The 16,179-nt window shown below is 38.2% G+C and overlaps 1 protein-coding gene across 14 annotated transcripts in view; it reads left to right on the top strand.

Annotated features, from left to right (window-relative positions):
- LRRC7 (leucine rich repeat containing 7) overlaps positions 1 to 16,179 on the top strand; it is a 169,669-nt gene that overhangs the window by 54,582 nt on the left and 98,908 nt on the right. For all 14 annotated transcript variants that reach the window (XR_008331018.1, XM_053392072.1, XM_053392085.1 and 11 more), the window contains 2 exons: positions 8,039 to 8,241; positions 12,984 to 13,101. Coding sequence is in view for 13 of the 14 variants with exons in the window: in XM_053392085.1 (XP_053248060.1) it covers positions 8,039 to 8,241; positions 12,984 to 13,101 (321 nt within the window). In the remaining variant the exon portion in view is untranslated. The remainder of the gene's footprint in view (positions 1 to 8,038; positions 8,242 to 12,983; positions 13,102 to 16,179) is intronic.

Here is a 16,179-nt window from a genome sequence, read left to right as displayed (position 1 = left end):
ATGAAGAGCAGTTTTTTGCAGGGAAGGCTTGGATGTGGAGATTTTAAGTCTGAACCTGTGCCTGGAGAGAGCGAGGCAAAAGCCAACTTGCTTTTCTTCAGTCATTTTCAGATTTCTCTAAACCTCAATTATACTTTTACTCAAAACATTACAGGAGGGACTTAAAAGAATACAAGTACCCAACACTCCAAAGTTTAGGGCTTGAGGTTTTGTTAACAGCTTGTTCGTGCTGGTGGTGGGCAATTGTACAGGTTCAGAATGACACAGAACTGTGCTTTTTATCGGTTTGTGTCAGTTAACAAGGCAGATAAGATGTCGCTTTTCTAACAGCCTCCACTAAACTCTGGAACTGCACGTATGGGTTTGCAAAAAAAGAAGAAAACAACCCGTGCAGGTAACGGCTTACAAATTACTGCAATAAGATTTGTTTCAATGAAATGTTATCCTGTTATTTTTCAGGAGCTTTTCATGTTACAAAACTTGCTTTTCTGTTAATAAAACTTTTCCTTGTCATTTTCACCAGAAAAGGTGCAAGTGGGCAGGCTTAACCCTTTCTCTACCCACCACTTTTGCTGTAACTACCCACTGCTTTCCCTCACAATAGAATTCAAGAAGTGTGTTTGCTCTTGAAAAGGGTCAAAAAAGTAAGTTGGGGTAGAATATGCTGTTAGATGATGTGATACCAATATAATATATAGCCAATGTCTGCCAGCAATTATAAAAGGAAAGATCTACTGAAAAATGCACTTAAAAACAATGTAAATAGTTGACAATAGCTCACAATGTACCAAGTAACTGCTGAACAGAATAATGTCATATGGATGTTTGGTGATCATCTCATTTATTAATTCTATAGGTACACATTCAAAAACAGTTTCTTGATGGCAGGCTCAAAATTCCTTTTGAAGGCCCGTTGTTCCATTGTTTTTCTAGAGCCTGGAGCCCCATGACTACTTTGAATGAAAAGTAGAGAGAATTTCTTGAAAAGCAGCAGGAACAAAGGAGCTGTTTCTACATAGTTGTTATTTTCCTCGATTCTTTTATTTTAAATCCATTTTGTTTCTGTTTAAGCCATCTAATTGTGTTCAGGATTGCAGCTCTTTGAACATCATTTATGTATAGTAGGGGAAAGGACGCACAATAAGTATAGCGAAAATGTATTATACCTGAAACCATCTGTGACACACTATTATCAGGCGTAAAAGAACCTTGGGTTATAGCCAATGGTTTTATGCAGCTGATGATAAGACTTCTGTCAGTGGAACAATGAAGGAAGCCATTTTCAGTGAGTTCCCCCTCCCCACTCCTCAATCTGCTCCAGAGGATTGGGAGGAGGACACTCCAGAGCAAATTTAGGAAGATGGGGAGGAGAATCAGTGAAAAGTGCCTCCATTTCTATTCTGCTGATGAAAGCCTTACCACCAACCGATACATTAATTTTTCAATTGCATACATAGCTTTAAATAATTTTACAAATGCAGAGATATCTGTAGGGTTAGTAAAATCCAAATTTCAGTTTTGCTACATTCTTACAATTTCTTTACCCAACCTTTGGCGGTACATGGCATTTATCAAACCTGTATTGAAAATAAAATGCTAATAAGATCTAGTATTATTTTGATGTTGTTTTTACTTGGTTTTGAACAGGAGGGAAAGCTTCCACGTCTCCTGATTAGTGAGAAATAAGGATTAGTTATTTTGCTGCACAAAAGATCCTCTAATTGAAGAGAGATTAGATTTTATTTTAATTAATTTCTTTACAACCAATGGTTTTATGCTAGATTAAACGTGGTCCTTCTAAGAGGATAAGCCTTACAGATAATTATAAAGGCAGAGCAGACACCATGGCATTGTTTACATTTGCTTTTTTACTGTAGATTCTTTTTTCCCTTTAACCCAGAAGAGAAAGAAAGGAGTTCATAATATCGTTTGTATCTCAGCTTTCTAGGCTTTATTAAAAAGGGCAATGTGTATATGCTTAGCACTGAATTAAAGTGTATTGTGGACTGTAAATGTATTTACGGAACCTCCTGCCCAGGCTTGTGCCTGGAAAGGTCACTTTGGTGCTGCTAACGCAGCCGTTTGACTTCACCCCCAAAGGTGCACTCCACGGATGCCAAGAACAAATAAAAAGTAATGCATTAAATGTGGAGATTCACATAGTATGGTACCAAGCATGCTACCATCACATTCAGAAACTATTTTCATTTTCCATTCTAAATGTGGGTAGATTGTCATGGTGGTTCCCCCCCTCCAAGTACATGGACAACTATAGACCACCAAATTAATTCTGTTTATCCTGAAAGCCAGACTTCTACACTGAGCAGCTTCCTTGACTTTTAACTAGTAAATAAACTCTTTTGCTTCTTCGTTTAGCTACATTTTTCAGAAACATATTTCAATAAGATGTTTTTCAGTGAAAAAAATTGTGAATGATATTTGGGAATAGCATTAGAAATGCATAGTATTTGCGTGTTTGACATTTTAAAACTATAATGTTGTTTCTCTATATTACACAGCATTAAAAGTAACCTCATTTTCCATTTCTTCTGCTGTGTGTGTTCCTGGTTTCCATCAAAATGGCATTTGAGATTTATCTTAAGCACTAAATTTACTGCTGAATAAATATATGCAATGTTAATGCGGCTTTTGGAATGCCTGTGGGAAAGTATGTTTTCTAAAGACGTCTCCAAATACATGTCATTGTTCAATTATTTGTTAACCTTAGATGATGTGAAAAGCTACAAAAGATGTGATATCCTAAGGGCATTTATTTGTACAATACCAAGCTCAGAAAACACTAAGATGGAGCTGCTTTGCATGCAAGGGGCCAGAAAGTTCAGGACATAAGGTCAGAAACTCTCTAAATATATATAAAAAGCAACACAGAAGTCTTCTGGATAGCAGTGTGTACAACATCTTCTTTTGAATGAGACCTAGTGATAAGTAAGCAAAGTAAACAGTTAACTTTCATTTAGAGATAATGCACTTTTCCACAATATAGCTCCTATTCCATGAGAAAACACAGTTGTACTGGACAAATATATTTTTCTACATAAGAACAAAATAATACTCATTTCTGGAAATCATAAAACTCAGAGTTAATCTTGATCTTGAGAAGATGACACTATTAAGGGTAAGGCATGTGTGCTATAGTCTTGCAATGTATCCCTTTTCAGGTCCCTCTAATAAAATACATGGCCAATTAGATATCGGCCTTAAGCCTATGACCAATTGCTCCATCCCCTGTGTTAATAAAATTAGTTGAATGTTGTTTTTATTATGGGTTGGGTTATCATGGCTCCCTCCTCCACTTATGGTTTGGTGTTCTGTGGAGAGAACCTAAACTGATTTGTAAATATCTAATTCCTCTCCTTTTCTCACCCAATTTTGAGGGAACTGAATGATTCAGAAGGTTCAGACTGAGTTACATGCACTGTAAACATGCTTAAACTTTGATGGCTTTTCCTAATTAAAATGTAATTACTGTATGCTACATCAAAAGTCAGCATCTGGCCAAGCTAAATTATAAAATTGCTTTATTCCGTGAACTCTGTTTTAACTTATACCCGTGGGCCAAAGGCAGTCAGACAGAAAGATTGTTATTGGCACTGATAAACATGAAACCAGGTGCACTTCGGTCTCACTGATGCTCATTTCTGCCTCTTTCACTTGTTCTTCATATTTTGAGAAAATGTGATGGAGAAAAGGGGATTTGTCCTGACAGCATTCATATGTTAATCTCCTTGTAATTACTAGGGGCTGACAGAACTCTCACTTGATTGAGACAATGAAACATCTGAGAGTGATTCTTGGAGCAGAGAAAGGTTCCTTTAGCACAGGATATCATATGAGATAAATAAGCTACTTAAAGCTATTTGAGTAGTTTTGTGCTTGAGGAAACTTGGTATCTATCTATCTATCTATCTATCTATCTATCATCTATCTATCTATCTATCTATCTGTCTGTCTGTCTGTCTGTCTAGATATTACCTATCACCAAGAGGCCACAGGGCAGTATTATTTATAACATAAGTAGCATAATAATGCAACACAGGAACTTAAAAACAATTACGACTCACATACAACTCATAATAAAAACAGGAGTGTCAAACTCAGCCACACTCTTCCAGCCACAATTCCCCTCATCCAAAAGAAAATAAAAGGGAAATAAAATTAGAAACAGAAACATACCATGGATTTTTATTTTCTTTCAGCTTTATTTCAAAGGGAATGCAATCCTATATTTATTTATTTATTGCATTTACTGTATTACACAACTTTTAAACTCCCTGCCTCACAATAATCCTGTGCCAATAGGCTAGGCTGAAAGATAGTATCTGCCCCAACATTACCCAGTAAGCTTCATAGTTGAGTGCGAATTTCAGCCTAGGTTGCCCAAGTTGTAATTTGATATTATAGCTGAGAGTGACTAACCTATGGCCCTCCATATGTTCCTTGTCTGCAACTCTCATCATCCCTGATTTGGCCATGTGGCTGATGGAGTTAGAGTCCCAACAATGTCTGGAAGTCTACAGATTAGCAATTTATGCTCTAACCACTACCCTACTCTGGCTCTTATTGTTCCTGTCCACATCACCTGCAAAGGTCAAATACAAAGGTTCCAGCTTTGGTGATTCTCTCATTCTCTTAGAATGCGGCTGTCAGATTGGTAAGTAGGGCAGCCTGTGTGTCACCAGTCCTTAGCGCATTACACCAGCTATCGTTGAGCTACCAAGCCCGTTTCAAGGCATTAATACTAGCAGTAGTAGCTGGTCAGATGGGGCACTATTGTCCTCCTGGCTTCCCAACACAGCTGGTTGCTGCTGGTTACCAAGAGAGGAGAGACAAGGTGGTAGGGCCAATCCACCACTCCACCACCATGTGTTGCACCACACCAAGATTTCCTGTGCCTCTCCCCTCCCCTCTACATTGTGACCCACTGTGTTGGGAAGCCAGAAGGACAAAGGTGCCCCACCTACACCGCATCACTGGCCACTACTGGCTTGGGACCCAAGTATCTAACAGAGCACCTTCTCCAGTACAAACAATTTCTGGTTGGTGTTGACCCATGACAGAACCTTATCGGTTGTGGCCCCTCATTTGTGCAATGCCGACCCTAACAAGGTGTGTCAGTCTCCTTCACTATTGACTTTTATGATGAATTTTAAAACATTCCTATTTACCCAGACATCTGATGGTTGAAAGGTCTGTCCCTGGCAACCCTGAAATAATTAGTTTTAGAGTAGGTGATTTTTTAAAAAAAGTTTTAATTTGTGATAGTTCTGCATTGACATATTTGCTTCCCTGGGCTCCTTTAGAGGAAGGTGCTGGATATAAATGTAATAAATAAATAATAAATTCTGCCCGGAGGCAATGGCAGTATAACTTGCACTCCAATGTTACAGATTTTAAAGTTGTTTTCAGCTTTTCCAGGAAGAATGGAAATAAATATACTGAATAATACAATAAATGCTTCTTTGTTGTTACAGAAGGCTGAAGGGAATAGAGTTTTTAAATAATAAAAAATGTTTTTATTATTATCAGTTGACTACTGATTGTATTATTATATTCCTGATGAATCTTGCACCCCACTGAGGATTTTTCAATTGCTCATTTTATGTTGTTTTCCTTGGTTTATTTCTTAGTGAATTGTCTTTATTCGTGATTATATTAACCAGAGAGATTCTTATTGTGCTAAAGGCACCTCTAATACAGGACTCTCTGCAGATGTGGTTAAAGTAGCATTAGGGTATGAAATTGCGGGACATTAGGTTCTAGCACCCCCAAAACCTTGGTTAGATTCTAGCCAGGAACAGAGGACTAGTTGGAAATGTTAAAGATATTGTGTAAATATATAAAGATATTTATATATGGTGTAATTATATAAAGATATATTGTGTAAATATATAAAGCTATTGTGTAAATATCTAAAAAAGTAATGTGGGAATGAAGACTGGAATTCAGCAAAGAGGCTGATGAATGCCCAGAATACAGGGGAATGGCAAAAGACCTTAGGGCACTGTTAGCAAGGGGGTGGGGGCAGAAGGTAAACTGGAATCTCCTGGCAAATCCCTGAGTGAGTTATGAGGTTTCTGACTCTCAGTTTTTTACAATAGTGAAAATGAGGCTTTTCCAATGAGGCTGTTGAAACAATGAAAACCAAAAGTGGGTTTTTGTCTGAAAGAACAGCGAGCCCACCTCCCGTATCGAAAATAAATTGTTTAACTCAATCAATGCTTAGTGGGGGAAGCCTGTTCTTTATTTCTAAGTGTTTCACTGCTCATAATAATGAGACACCATTTTGACCTTACACTGGTTGGTAAATTTCAGGGTTCTAGTAATAAATAAATATTTAGTAGTTTATGCAAATACTGTATGCCCATCCATGCCTGATGGATCCCCCCCCCTTTCAAACTCTCTTCTATGTTATAGCTATATTTTCTAAAAGGTAGATTATGAGATGTGGTGGAGAAGAGGACTCATAAGTGCCATGTACCTTTCGTTCACGTGGCTCAAATGTTACAAAATTAAATTATTAGGATAACTTTGTATGGAGAGAGAGAAATCAGAGTTCATTTATACTCTGGATTGTGCCAACTGAGCATTCTCTTTTCCAATAATGTACGCAGATATTTAAGATTATTTTTTTGTTATTTTCAATTACTGTTGTGCTATCATATGCTTCTGTGTCATCATATGCTTCCTTGCACTTACGTTTTCCCATTGGAAACCATGGTCCTTGCTAGGGAAATTAAAAGCTTTTCCAGCTTTTCTGTTCAAATCCCTTTTCCCTAAGAGTTTGAATATTAAATTATGTATTTATTTTTTGACTTAAATATTTAGAGATGAATGCAAAGTAGCCACTGGAAGTAGGGTCCTTACAGTTCTGCAAATAATTGTTGAATGAGCTTGATATAATGAAGAGAGTTTGTGTGTTTGCTTGCTCTGATCAGTTTAGACTAAAAGTAGGTAACAACCAAAAAACCTCCAAATATATTATAATTGTGCAATGCATATTTTGGGTTTAGTTCAGGGCACACAGTGGATGTAATTCAGTGTTGCACTAAGGCTAGATTGAACAATCTCCCTTCTGCTCTCCCTCCCCCCCATGCTATTTTGGACTCTCCTCCACAGGAGGGGGGAAAGTGTGGGCTGCATGGGGGGAGGAGATGGGGGAAAGTCCCATTACCTTAGTGGGCTTTCTTTGATTATTATTTGTTTATTCATAAAAGTATTAATATACTACTAGATCACAAAGCATAGCAAAGCAGTCAACAACACTAAAAGCAATTTAAAAGCATTGTGTGTAAACTGTATTTGCGTTTGTGAGCTAGAACAGAGGACCTAAATTGTAGTGTTGACTGATTCACTGTTATATAGCAGCGTCCCCGTCCCCCCATTCATCCTTTCGCCTTGAGGTATCTGGTGTTCTTCACCAGAATGCACAATTAGGTGGTGGTTTGGGGCTTTGATCTGGAAGACTTTAAAACAGATTCCCATGGTAAGAAAATGTAGTGACCTATAACCAGCAACCAGATTACAATTTTAAGCCATGTTAAAATTATTGATGTTTTATAGAATAATGGAAAGTGGAGCAGATAATGTTTATCAAGTTCAGTCAATATAACTGCTTAGGTGTGGGTGCTTCCTTAAATGCAAGAAAAAAATTGCATGGATTAAACATATTATTGTGGGCATGTGGAGGATTCTGACGAAATATACTTTCGCTTGTATACTGTATAAAAAACTAACCTAGTTAGAAAAGACTTTAACATTAAATATAGAAACCTGATATTGATACTATGTGCTAAGCATTTATATGGTAAATACTACAAATACTTTAAGGATTTTATACTATATATCAGCTATAGTATTAATAATATTTAATTTTAAAAACCTAATTGCATTTATACCAATAATTTCTAGCATTTACCAATTATATAGAAACATGCTATTTAATGTTCACTAGGTATTTTTCTAACAACAGAAACAATGATTTTGGAAATCAATTTCTCTTCTATATTTTATCTTTTAGTTCAGTGTTTGGAGATGACAACCAAAAGGAAAATTATTGGTCGCCTGGTGCCATGCCGATGTTTTCGAGGGGAAGAAGAAATTATCTCAGTGCTCGATTACTCCCACTGCAGCCTTCAGCAGGTGCCAAAGGAAGTTTTTAACTTTGAACGGACATTGGAGGAGCTTTATCTAGATGCCAATCAAATTGAAGAGCTACCTAAGGTAAACTCTGTTCTTTCTCTAATACACAAATGCAGTTGCCTTGCTGAATGAACATTTAAGGTCTGCTTGGAACTCTCGGTATAAAAAAGGAAATTGGCATAAACAAACTGCTGAGTTCAAGTATTTAGAGTTCTAAATATTCTCACTGTGTCAACTAATTACACATTTTCCTACTTTTAGAAAATACTGCTTTCAGCTCTGCAAACAGACAAAGAGGTCTGTGGATTTGGTCCTTCCAAGTGTATGAATTGAAATTCCTTTATTAATGCCATGTTATTCAATAAATATGCATTGGGAATTATCTAGAATGTGCTAGAATTAAGTCACAACAAATTCTAAGCTCATGGGTATATTAATGATGTGTCATTTGCTTAAAATGAAGAAAATATTTATTTTTTTGTAGGCTAGAGACCTAGACATGGTGAACCCTATTTTACATTTTCACATCTGTTCCTATAATGTGTAAATGAGAAAATTTGTGGCATGGTGCTATTATACAGTACTGTGCATTCCTTGCCTGTATCCCATGGTGTTTGCTGCCGCCGCTGGAGTACACAGATCAAGTAACTTCAGGTTTCATTTCTAGCCTGGGTTAGAGGGAATAGAAGGTGAATGTGGTGGCGGTCTACCTGAGAAGCCCTTGCTTACCCTGATTGACAGTCATAGCAGCAAGAGAGTAAAAGTCTCCTTTCTGTTATAATATCTACGTACTTCACAGTTGCTCTCTTCCATCAATAGATGTGAAAACTCAGATCTGGCATAAGCTTGCACTCCTCATTACCAGCCAACAGTACTCCTCACTGCTTTGATCATTACATAGGAAGTGTGAGTAAAGGAATTTGCACTTTCTCTTTCCTTTCCCTTTCGTCTCAAAACATAACATTTGAAGCCATTCACTGACTAGATTCCCACAACTTCACCTTTCCTCTAGTGTGAAGGATGGCTAACACATACACATCCCTCCCCCACCCAGTCATTTGTACTGCAGAAACAGCAAGAAACAAAATATTTTCTTTTGTCTTTTCCCATTTCCATGCAGTGCAAATGACAGAGGTGCCTGCCTATCTCCCAGGCCTCTGAGTTTACCTGTAGGCTTGGAGAGAGTCAGTTCCTTCTGTCACTTGTTTTGAGAAGAAGCCTCTTGCTATTTCTTATCTTCTCCAAACTGCAGTGCAAACAGAATAGCACCTTGCCAAGGCCTTGGAAGCACGCAGAGGGTTTAGGAGAGAGCAAAATATCCCCCAACTCTTAACACAAGTGAGTTAAGAGAAGAAATAGTACAAGAACAGCTGCAGTTCCTTATCTGCTCCAAGTCACAGTGCAAATGAGAAAAATTGTTGCTTCTTTCTGCAAATACTGAAGGACTTGAGGAAGGGGACAGGTTTGTGGAAAGCACAAGTGAAAGCTGGATAGCAAATGGATATTTTGTTGACGCGTACAGCTCACCTGTATATTCATATCACCATAGTGCCTCAAATCTCTTAACATTTGAGATTTGCTGTCCATGTCCTTTTCATAGCTTTAGAGGAATTTTGCAAGAGAATGAATGGGAGGAAAACACAGGCACATCCTCACTGGGAAACATAGCACAAAGCAACTTCCATTTTTGAGGACTGGATGAGCTTTGGAAAGTTTACACGTGCGTGAAAAGCACTTCTTTTTGTGGCATCGTTATTGCATATTGCTGTTGTAGTGCTTAGTGCCCCAGTATCACATTACCAAATGCCAGTTTGTTAGTTCTTACCATGTACCGTAAGTAGCATCTGTTTGGGAGGGAACAACCTCTGCAGTGGCCCTTGCTTTATACGGAGCCGAATCTTTAAATTTACACTCTAGCAAAAGCTACACAATATCCTTCATTCCAAATTATTAAGTCTCATTGACTTCAGTGGAGGAACTTAAAACTGCTTGACTTGGGTAGATGTTGCCAACTCTGTATTGTTCTATTGCTAAACTATCTCCCCTTTTCTTGCCTCTTTAGCCAAATTTGGATGCTCAGTGCAGTGGTTTATTCACTCCACCGGGCAATTGTTTATAACTGGAGAAGCAATTTAGTTATACTCTCCAGGGGGTTGGAGGAAAAGTGATATAGAGAAGTGAGTCATTTACTCAGCTGTATGTATCTGTTGATAGAGAAGACTCCAGATACCAAATCATATTTTTCTGCCTCATAGAGATGAAATGGTGTGTGATAGAGGTCAATTTGTCGGTAGATAGTTCAGAGTTATTGCTTCATTTTAATCATAATATATGGTTACTATTTAATAATAATTTAAAGAGACTTTTTTAAAAAAGGGATTCCACTTTCTAGATGCGTGTGTGTGTAGAACACAAAATGTGTCATCTCGACTATCACATTTTAAAAAGAGATTCTAGCATGGAATTTTAACATGTGGCCACAAGTATATCACAATATAATTTTGTGCGTACAGTAATAGATAGTTGAGTGAGAAGTACAGCACCTCATTAAAATATGTGATAATCTATGAAGTCTTTATAGAAAATGCTGTTGAATATGCTGACACCTTCCATTTAATAATGAACCTGAGAACATTACATTACATTTTTTCCTGTAAGATATGAATGCACCATCTTAGCTTCACAATGAAAGGTACTTGAGGGCTATAATATAACTTTGGCAGTGCTGTAATATAGCTTGTTTATCTGTAGATAGTAGACAGATTAGACCCTTTCCTCACTTGATCCAGGACAGCAACTGTGGCAAAATTGCCAGGATGTTACAGTGCAGGTTAAAAGGCATTCCCTGCCCCCAGGATTCATGCTACAATAATGTTGCCTTTTTCTTAATTCATCTAGCTGAAATTTGCATTGATATCAATAAAAATAACTTTTCAAGCTCATCGCCTCTCCGTTTTGAACACTTATGCTAAGAGCATGTAGTTTGAAAACTTGCAACTTTTAGTTACCTTAGCTGTACCCATAAAAATGTACATGAACTTAATTCTATGCTTCTCATTCTGTGGAACCACTACACTGATTATAAAATATGTTTTCTTATGCCAGTGAGGTCATTTACATAGTCCATACACCAAATCTCAACAAGCTATAACATAGTTTGTCCATTGAGCTATTTCTTTTTATTAAAGCAGAGAGCATAATCTTAAATTCTAGATCCAAATGCTGCTTCTATTGTAGGCTTCCTCAACCTTGGCCCTCCAGATGTTTTGAGACTACAATTCCCATCATACCTGAGCACTGGTCCTGCTAGCTAGGGATCATGGGAGTTGTAGTCCAAGGTTGAGGAAGCCTGTTCTATAGTCTATGAGCCCTTGGGAACTTTTTTTTTTGTGCAGCTAGGATTCTGAAAAACTACAAAATAGATGGGTGACCTAAAGCTCAGCAGTTAGCAGCATATGAATTCCTGTGTAAAAGAAATAAGTACATATTGCATGTTGGTTATGCCCATTAGAGTCTTAATGTTCAATACCATCATAATTTCTTAGAGTTAAATAAGATTTCCTGAGAAAATGTATATCTTAAAAGGCTCTTCAAAGTAATTTGATTCCTTTGTGACTGCATTTCTCACTCTGCCTCATTGTTGCCATTACTTGCCATTTCTTTCAAAGTGAAAAGCAGATGACAGAATTATTCCAAAAGGAACTCTTTTCTTAGCGTAAATTGGCTTGCATTAAGCTACTTCATTCACCAGCCCAAATTAATGGTCTCAGTATAGTAGCTCTCAGACTTTCTGGAGCAATATTTTTATTTTGTCCTTTGCTAATAGATGATCGGGCCCATCATCCCTCCCTCCCTCTCTTTCTTTTTTCTTTTCCTTCTCCTCCTGCGATGAGGCTACATTTTAATATTTTAATGTTCCATTATTTTAATGTTGTATTTTATTTTTGTTTTTAAGTTGTAATCATTCATCTTGTTTTTATTATTGCTTGTAAGCCGCTCTGAGCCCGACCTTGGCTGGGGAGGGCGGGGTATAAATAAAAAATTATTATTATCATCATCATCATCATCATCATCATCATAAAATATGAGGTAGCTATGCTAATTCACACTGAATGCTTTTTAAAAGTGAGTTTTGTTAGTCCATAGTTTGTTCACCAGCATTTTAGCACTAGTATTAATTACACATTGTTTGCATTTTAACATTGTGGACTATGGTCACATTGAATTATAGTTCTGCTCCCTTTTTAGTTTTATAAACATATCAGAAAAAGTGAAGAGATGGTTTCAAAATCTTACAAGGAGAACAGATTTATTGTCACCTGTTTCATAGTATACCAGCACAATATCTTATTCCTAGGTCTCTAAGATCATTCACTCCTCTAATCATTTGTGTGCCAGTTTTTCTATAATTGGTAGGCCTGTTGTTTCTAATCACTCCCATTAAGAAGTCTATATCTCTAATCTGCAACTGAACGTACGAAGCTGTCTTATACTGAGCTGCCTATAGCTCAGTTCTACACTACTTTGCAGCAGTTCTCCAAGGTTTCAGACAGCGAGCCCATCTGGAAATGCTAGGGATTGAACATGGGACTTCTGTGTACAAAACAGGTGTTCTGTCACTGAGTTTCCCTGGGAGCTGAAGGATTCACTCTTGGGAGGGACATGTAAAGGGAGCATGTTCTGCTGCTCTTTAGAGATCAACCTCATGTACACTGGGTCTTACTGGCCATGAGCAAATGTGCTTTATTTTATTGCCTCTAAATGTTAACACTAGACCAAAATTTAAAGCAAGGATCATAACCAATTTTCTCTCGTTTTTGCAGCAATTATTCAACTGTCAAGCTCTGCGTAAACTGAGTATCCCAGACAATGACCTTTCAAGCCTGCCAACCAGCATTGCCAGTTTAGTGAATCTCAAAGAACTTGACATCAGTAAAAATGGTAAGGAAAAATGTCTGTCCATTCCTTTTCATTTATCATAGAATCACAAACTTAAACCAATGGAAAGGTTGAAGTAAGAGTTACCTTTACCATGCTTATTTATAAAGTAATTTATCAGTTACCTTTTGCCCCCAGCCCACTCAAGGCAGCTTTTGGAGCATACAAACATAATAATAAAAGACTTAAAATAGCAGCAGCACTAACAACAATTTAAAAAAAAATAATGGAGCAGTAATAACAAGTAAAGCAACAATGTAAAAAAAATTCAGATAATGAAAAGCTGTTCATCTTAAAATACCTCTCTATCAACCAAGGCCTTGTTTAGAAGAAGGCTACCTGATATGAATGAGTTTCTATAATCCACTTAAAAATTTAAAGCACGGGGGCCAAATTGGGCAGTTGCATAATGTGGGAGTCACCATTTTAGATTAACTGAAACTTGCTGAGTCATGTGAACCAGGACCATGTACATGGAGAGCAGTGTGTGTATCAATAGTAGGATGGATTGATAATGAACATCTATGTCTATTTCTAATTATAAAGTAAAATCAGCACATGGGGAAATGCCACATTTTTATCATTTGTTAAACCAGGGTTTGAGATGGAAAGAATGCTAAAAATATTAATTTCTTTTCAGACCCTTTTTCTCATGTATTGTTTTTGACAGCATTAAAAGAATTCTCTGTGAGACAGTGAGACAAATAATGAGTGGTAATCAAGGTTTGTTCTTGAGTTTGTCTGGACAAGACATTTAGGATAGCACACAAAGTAAAGCTATGACTTAGTTCGTAGCACCCAGCAGCAGGAAAATTAGGGGAGTAACACAAGCCATGATCATGTTCTTGAAACATCCATGCTCATGTGTTTTGCATTATGTGTGAAAGGTCAAAACAAACAAACAAAAAACAGGTAAAGGACCCCTGGACAGTTAAGTCCAGTCAAAGGTGACTGTGGGGTTGCAACGCTCATGTCGCTTTCAGGCCGAGGGAGCCGGCGTTTGTCCACAACAGCTCTCCGGGTCATGTGGCCAGCATGACTAAACTGCTTCTGGTGCAACGGAACACCGAGACAGAAGCCAGAGCACATGGAAACGCTGTTTGCCTTCCTGTTGCAGCCATACCTATTTGTCTACTTGCACTGGCATGCTTTCGAACTGCAAGCTTGGCAGCAGCTGGGACAGAGCAACAGGAGCTCACCCCATCGTGCAGATACGAACCGCCAACCTTCTGATCAGCAAGACCAAGAGGCTCAGTGGTTTAGACCACGGTGCCACCCGCTCCCTCCAGAGAAACAAGCACTCTGACCTTTATACCAACCAGAAGGAGAGGGAATATTTCCTCCAGTCTTGTTAAAGTGTTTTTTTTTGGGGGGGGGAGGGAGAGAGATGAGAACATCTGTAAGCATTAGCCAGTTTATTAAATGTCCTTGCCTATATATCCTTGCTGATACTGTATATCCAGTATTTAAGATGCCAGGAAACAATGTTTCGTTCTGTACAAACTGTTAATTACAGAATTCTATATCTTTTCTAGAATTATAAAACATAGCTACCATAATGCTTCATATGCTTACTTTAGATCATGACTGTACTTTTTTTCCACCTCACAATAGGTGTAATTTGGAAACATGTGAGGAACTTCTAGGTGTTTCCATGCTCAGTGCCTTCCTGCAGAATCTGACTAGTTCTGCAATGGCCATCAGGCACGATTGGTATCCAAGAGGAAGGAAGAACTGTGTGCTGTGTAGACTTTAGCTTAATATAGTCTTCAAAATAGGACTTGACTAAAGCTAAGCAATTTCTAAGTGCCCAGGGGAGTTTCATGAGCAGAACAAAACCTCAAAGGGATATATTCTGACACCAAAGCACATAATTGATTCTCTTTAATTTTTGCTGCTACCTATTTGGGCACTCTGCTTGTCTAATGGTGTCAGAATAGAAGTGTTACATAATGCACAGGATGTATCATTACAATGAACATTATGTTATGTTCAGTGCACCTTTAGGGCTGCAGCTATTTTTATTTTTGTAAAATCGTCTCTCTTCTGTAACGATCAATGCTTGCTTTATTTTAGAGCCAGTTTAATGTAAACTTTCTCAGCTTATTTCACTTGCCAGTGTATCATCACTGCATTGGGCTTACTTGTGCCTCTAGAGGACAATGGCACCAGTAGCTTTTACAGGAAATAGACTGGCCCCTCTTCATTTTTTTTTGCTCCATGTTTGCTTAATCCTTTTTTTCATCTGTCAATACAGAGATGACTCCATGCATGCCCAAACCTCCCAGCCCACGGTTTTATATCCGTTCACCTTGACAGAACCAGTTGATGATGAATAGAGTAAAGGGTCCGTAATTAAAGAACCTCAACCAGACAAGATGTTTCAAGATGCTCACTACATGCCACTGTTACGCTGTGCCCTAGCCACTCTAGGCTTGTTTTCAAAATCAGCAGAAAACAGACACTGTGCAGACCCTTCCTGCCACTGTAGACCCTCAGCCAACTTGTCCCCACTCCAGTGGTTATCAAAAAAGTCACTAAATTGAAGTGGAATGCTCCCATGCAATTCAGGAAGTCAGCACAGCTTTGCCAATAAGCATTACACACTGGATACAGATGTCATGGACCTCTTAAAGCCCCTATCAAAGGACAAATCAGAACTTGTTACCAAAGGATGGAGATGCTTAGTTAAATGATACCTCTGACAGGTGATTGGATTTTGCCCTTAGGCCTATTCATGATGCAATAGCACTGTCTATCCATGCATCTTCTGCAGCATCTATGTTTGCTAAGCCATCTCAAGTAATGGGTGAAGGATCTTCTCACTACTCCATAACAGGATCCTGCATGCATCCGCAACACCTTACTGAAGATATCTAGGACGGCAGCGGAAGCCACCATGAATGCACCACAGTTTTCAGCATGCTCCATGGCAGGAAGTGTTGTAGCACACAAAGCGTTATGGCTTCAACAGTGGGAAGCAGGTGCTGCTTTCAAAGTCAACCTCTCCACAGCATCTTTCCTTGAACCAGTGCTCCCCGCCCCCCAAGAACCCCGGAAACTGCCCTCAAACTTGGTTCA

This window comes from Podarcis raffonei, chromosome 6 (assembly GCF_027172205.1).
Source record: "Podarcis raffonei isolate rPodRaf1 chromosome 6, rPodRaf1.pri, whole genome shotgun sequence".
NCBI lineage: Eukaryota > Metazoa > Chordata > Lepidosauria > Squamata > Lacertidae > Podarcis > Podarcis raffonei.
This window is presented reverse-complemented; position numbering and strand designations above follow the sequence as displayed.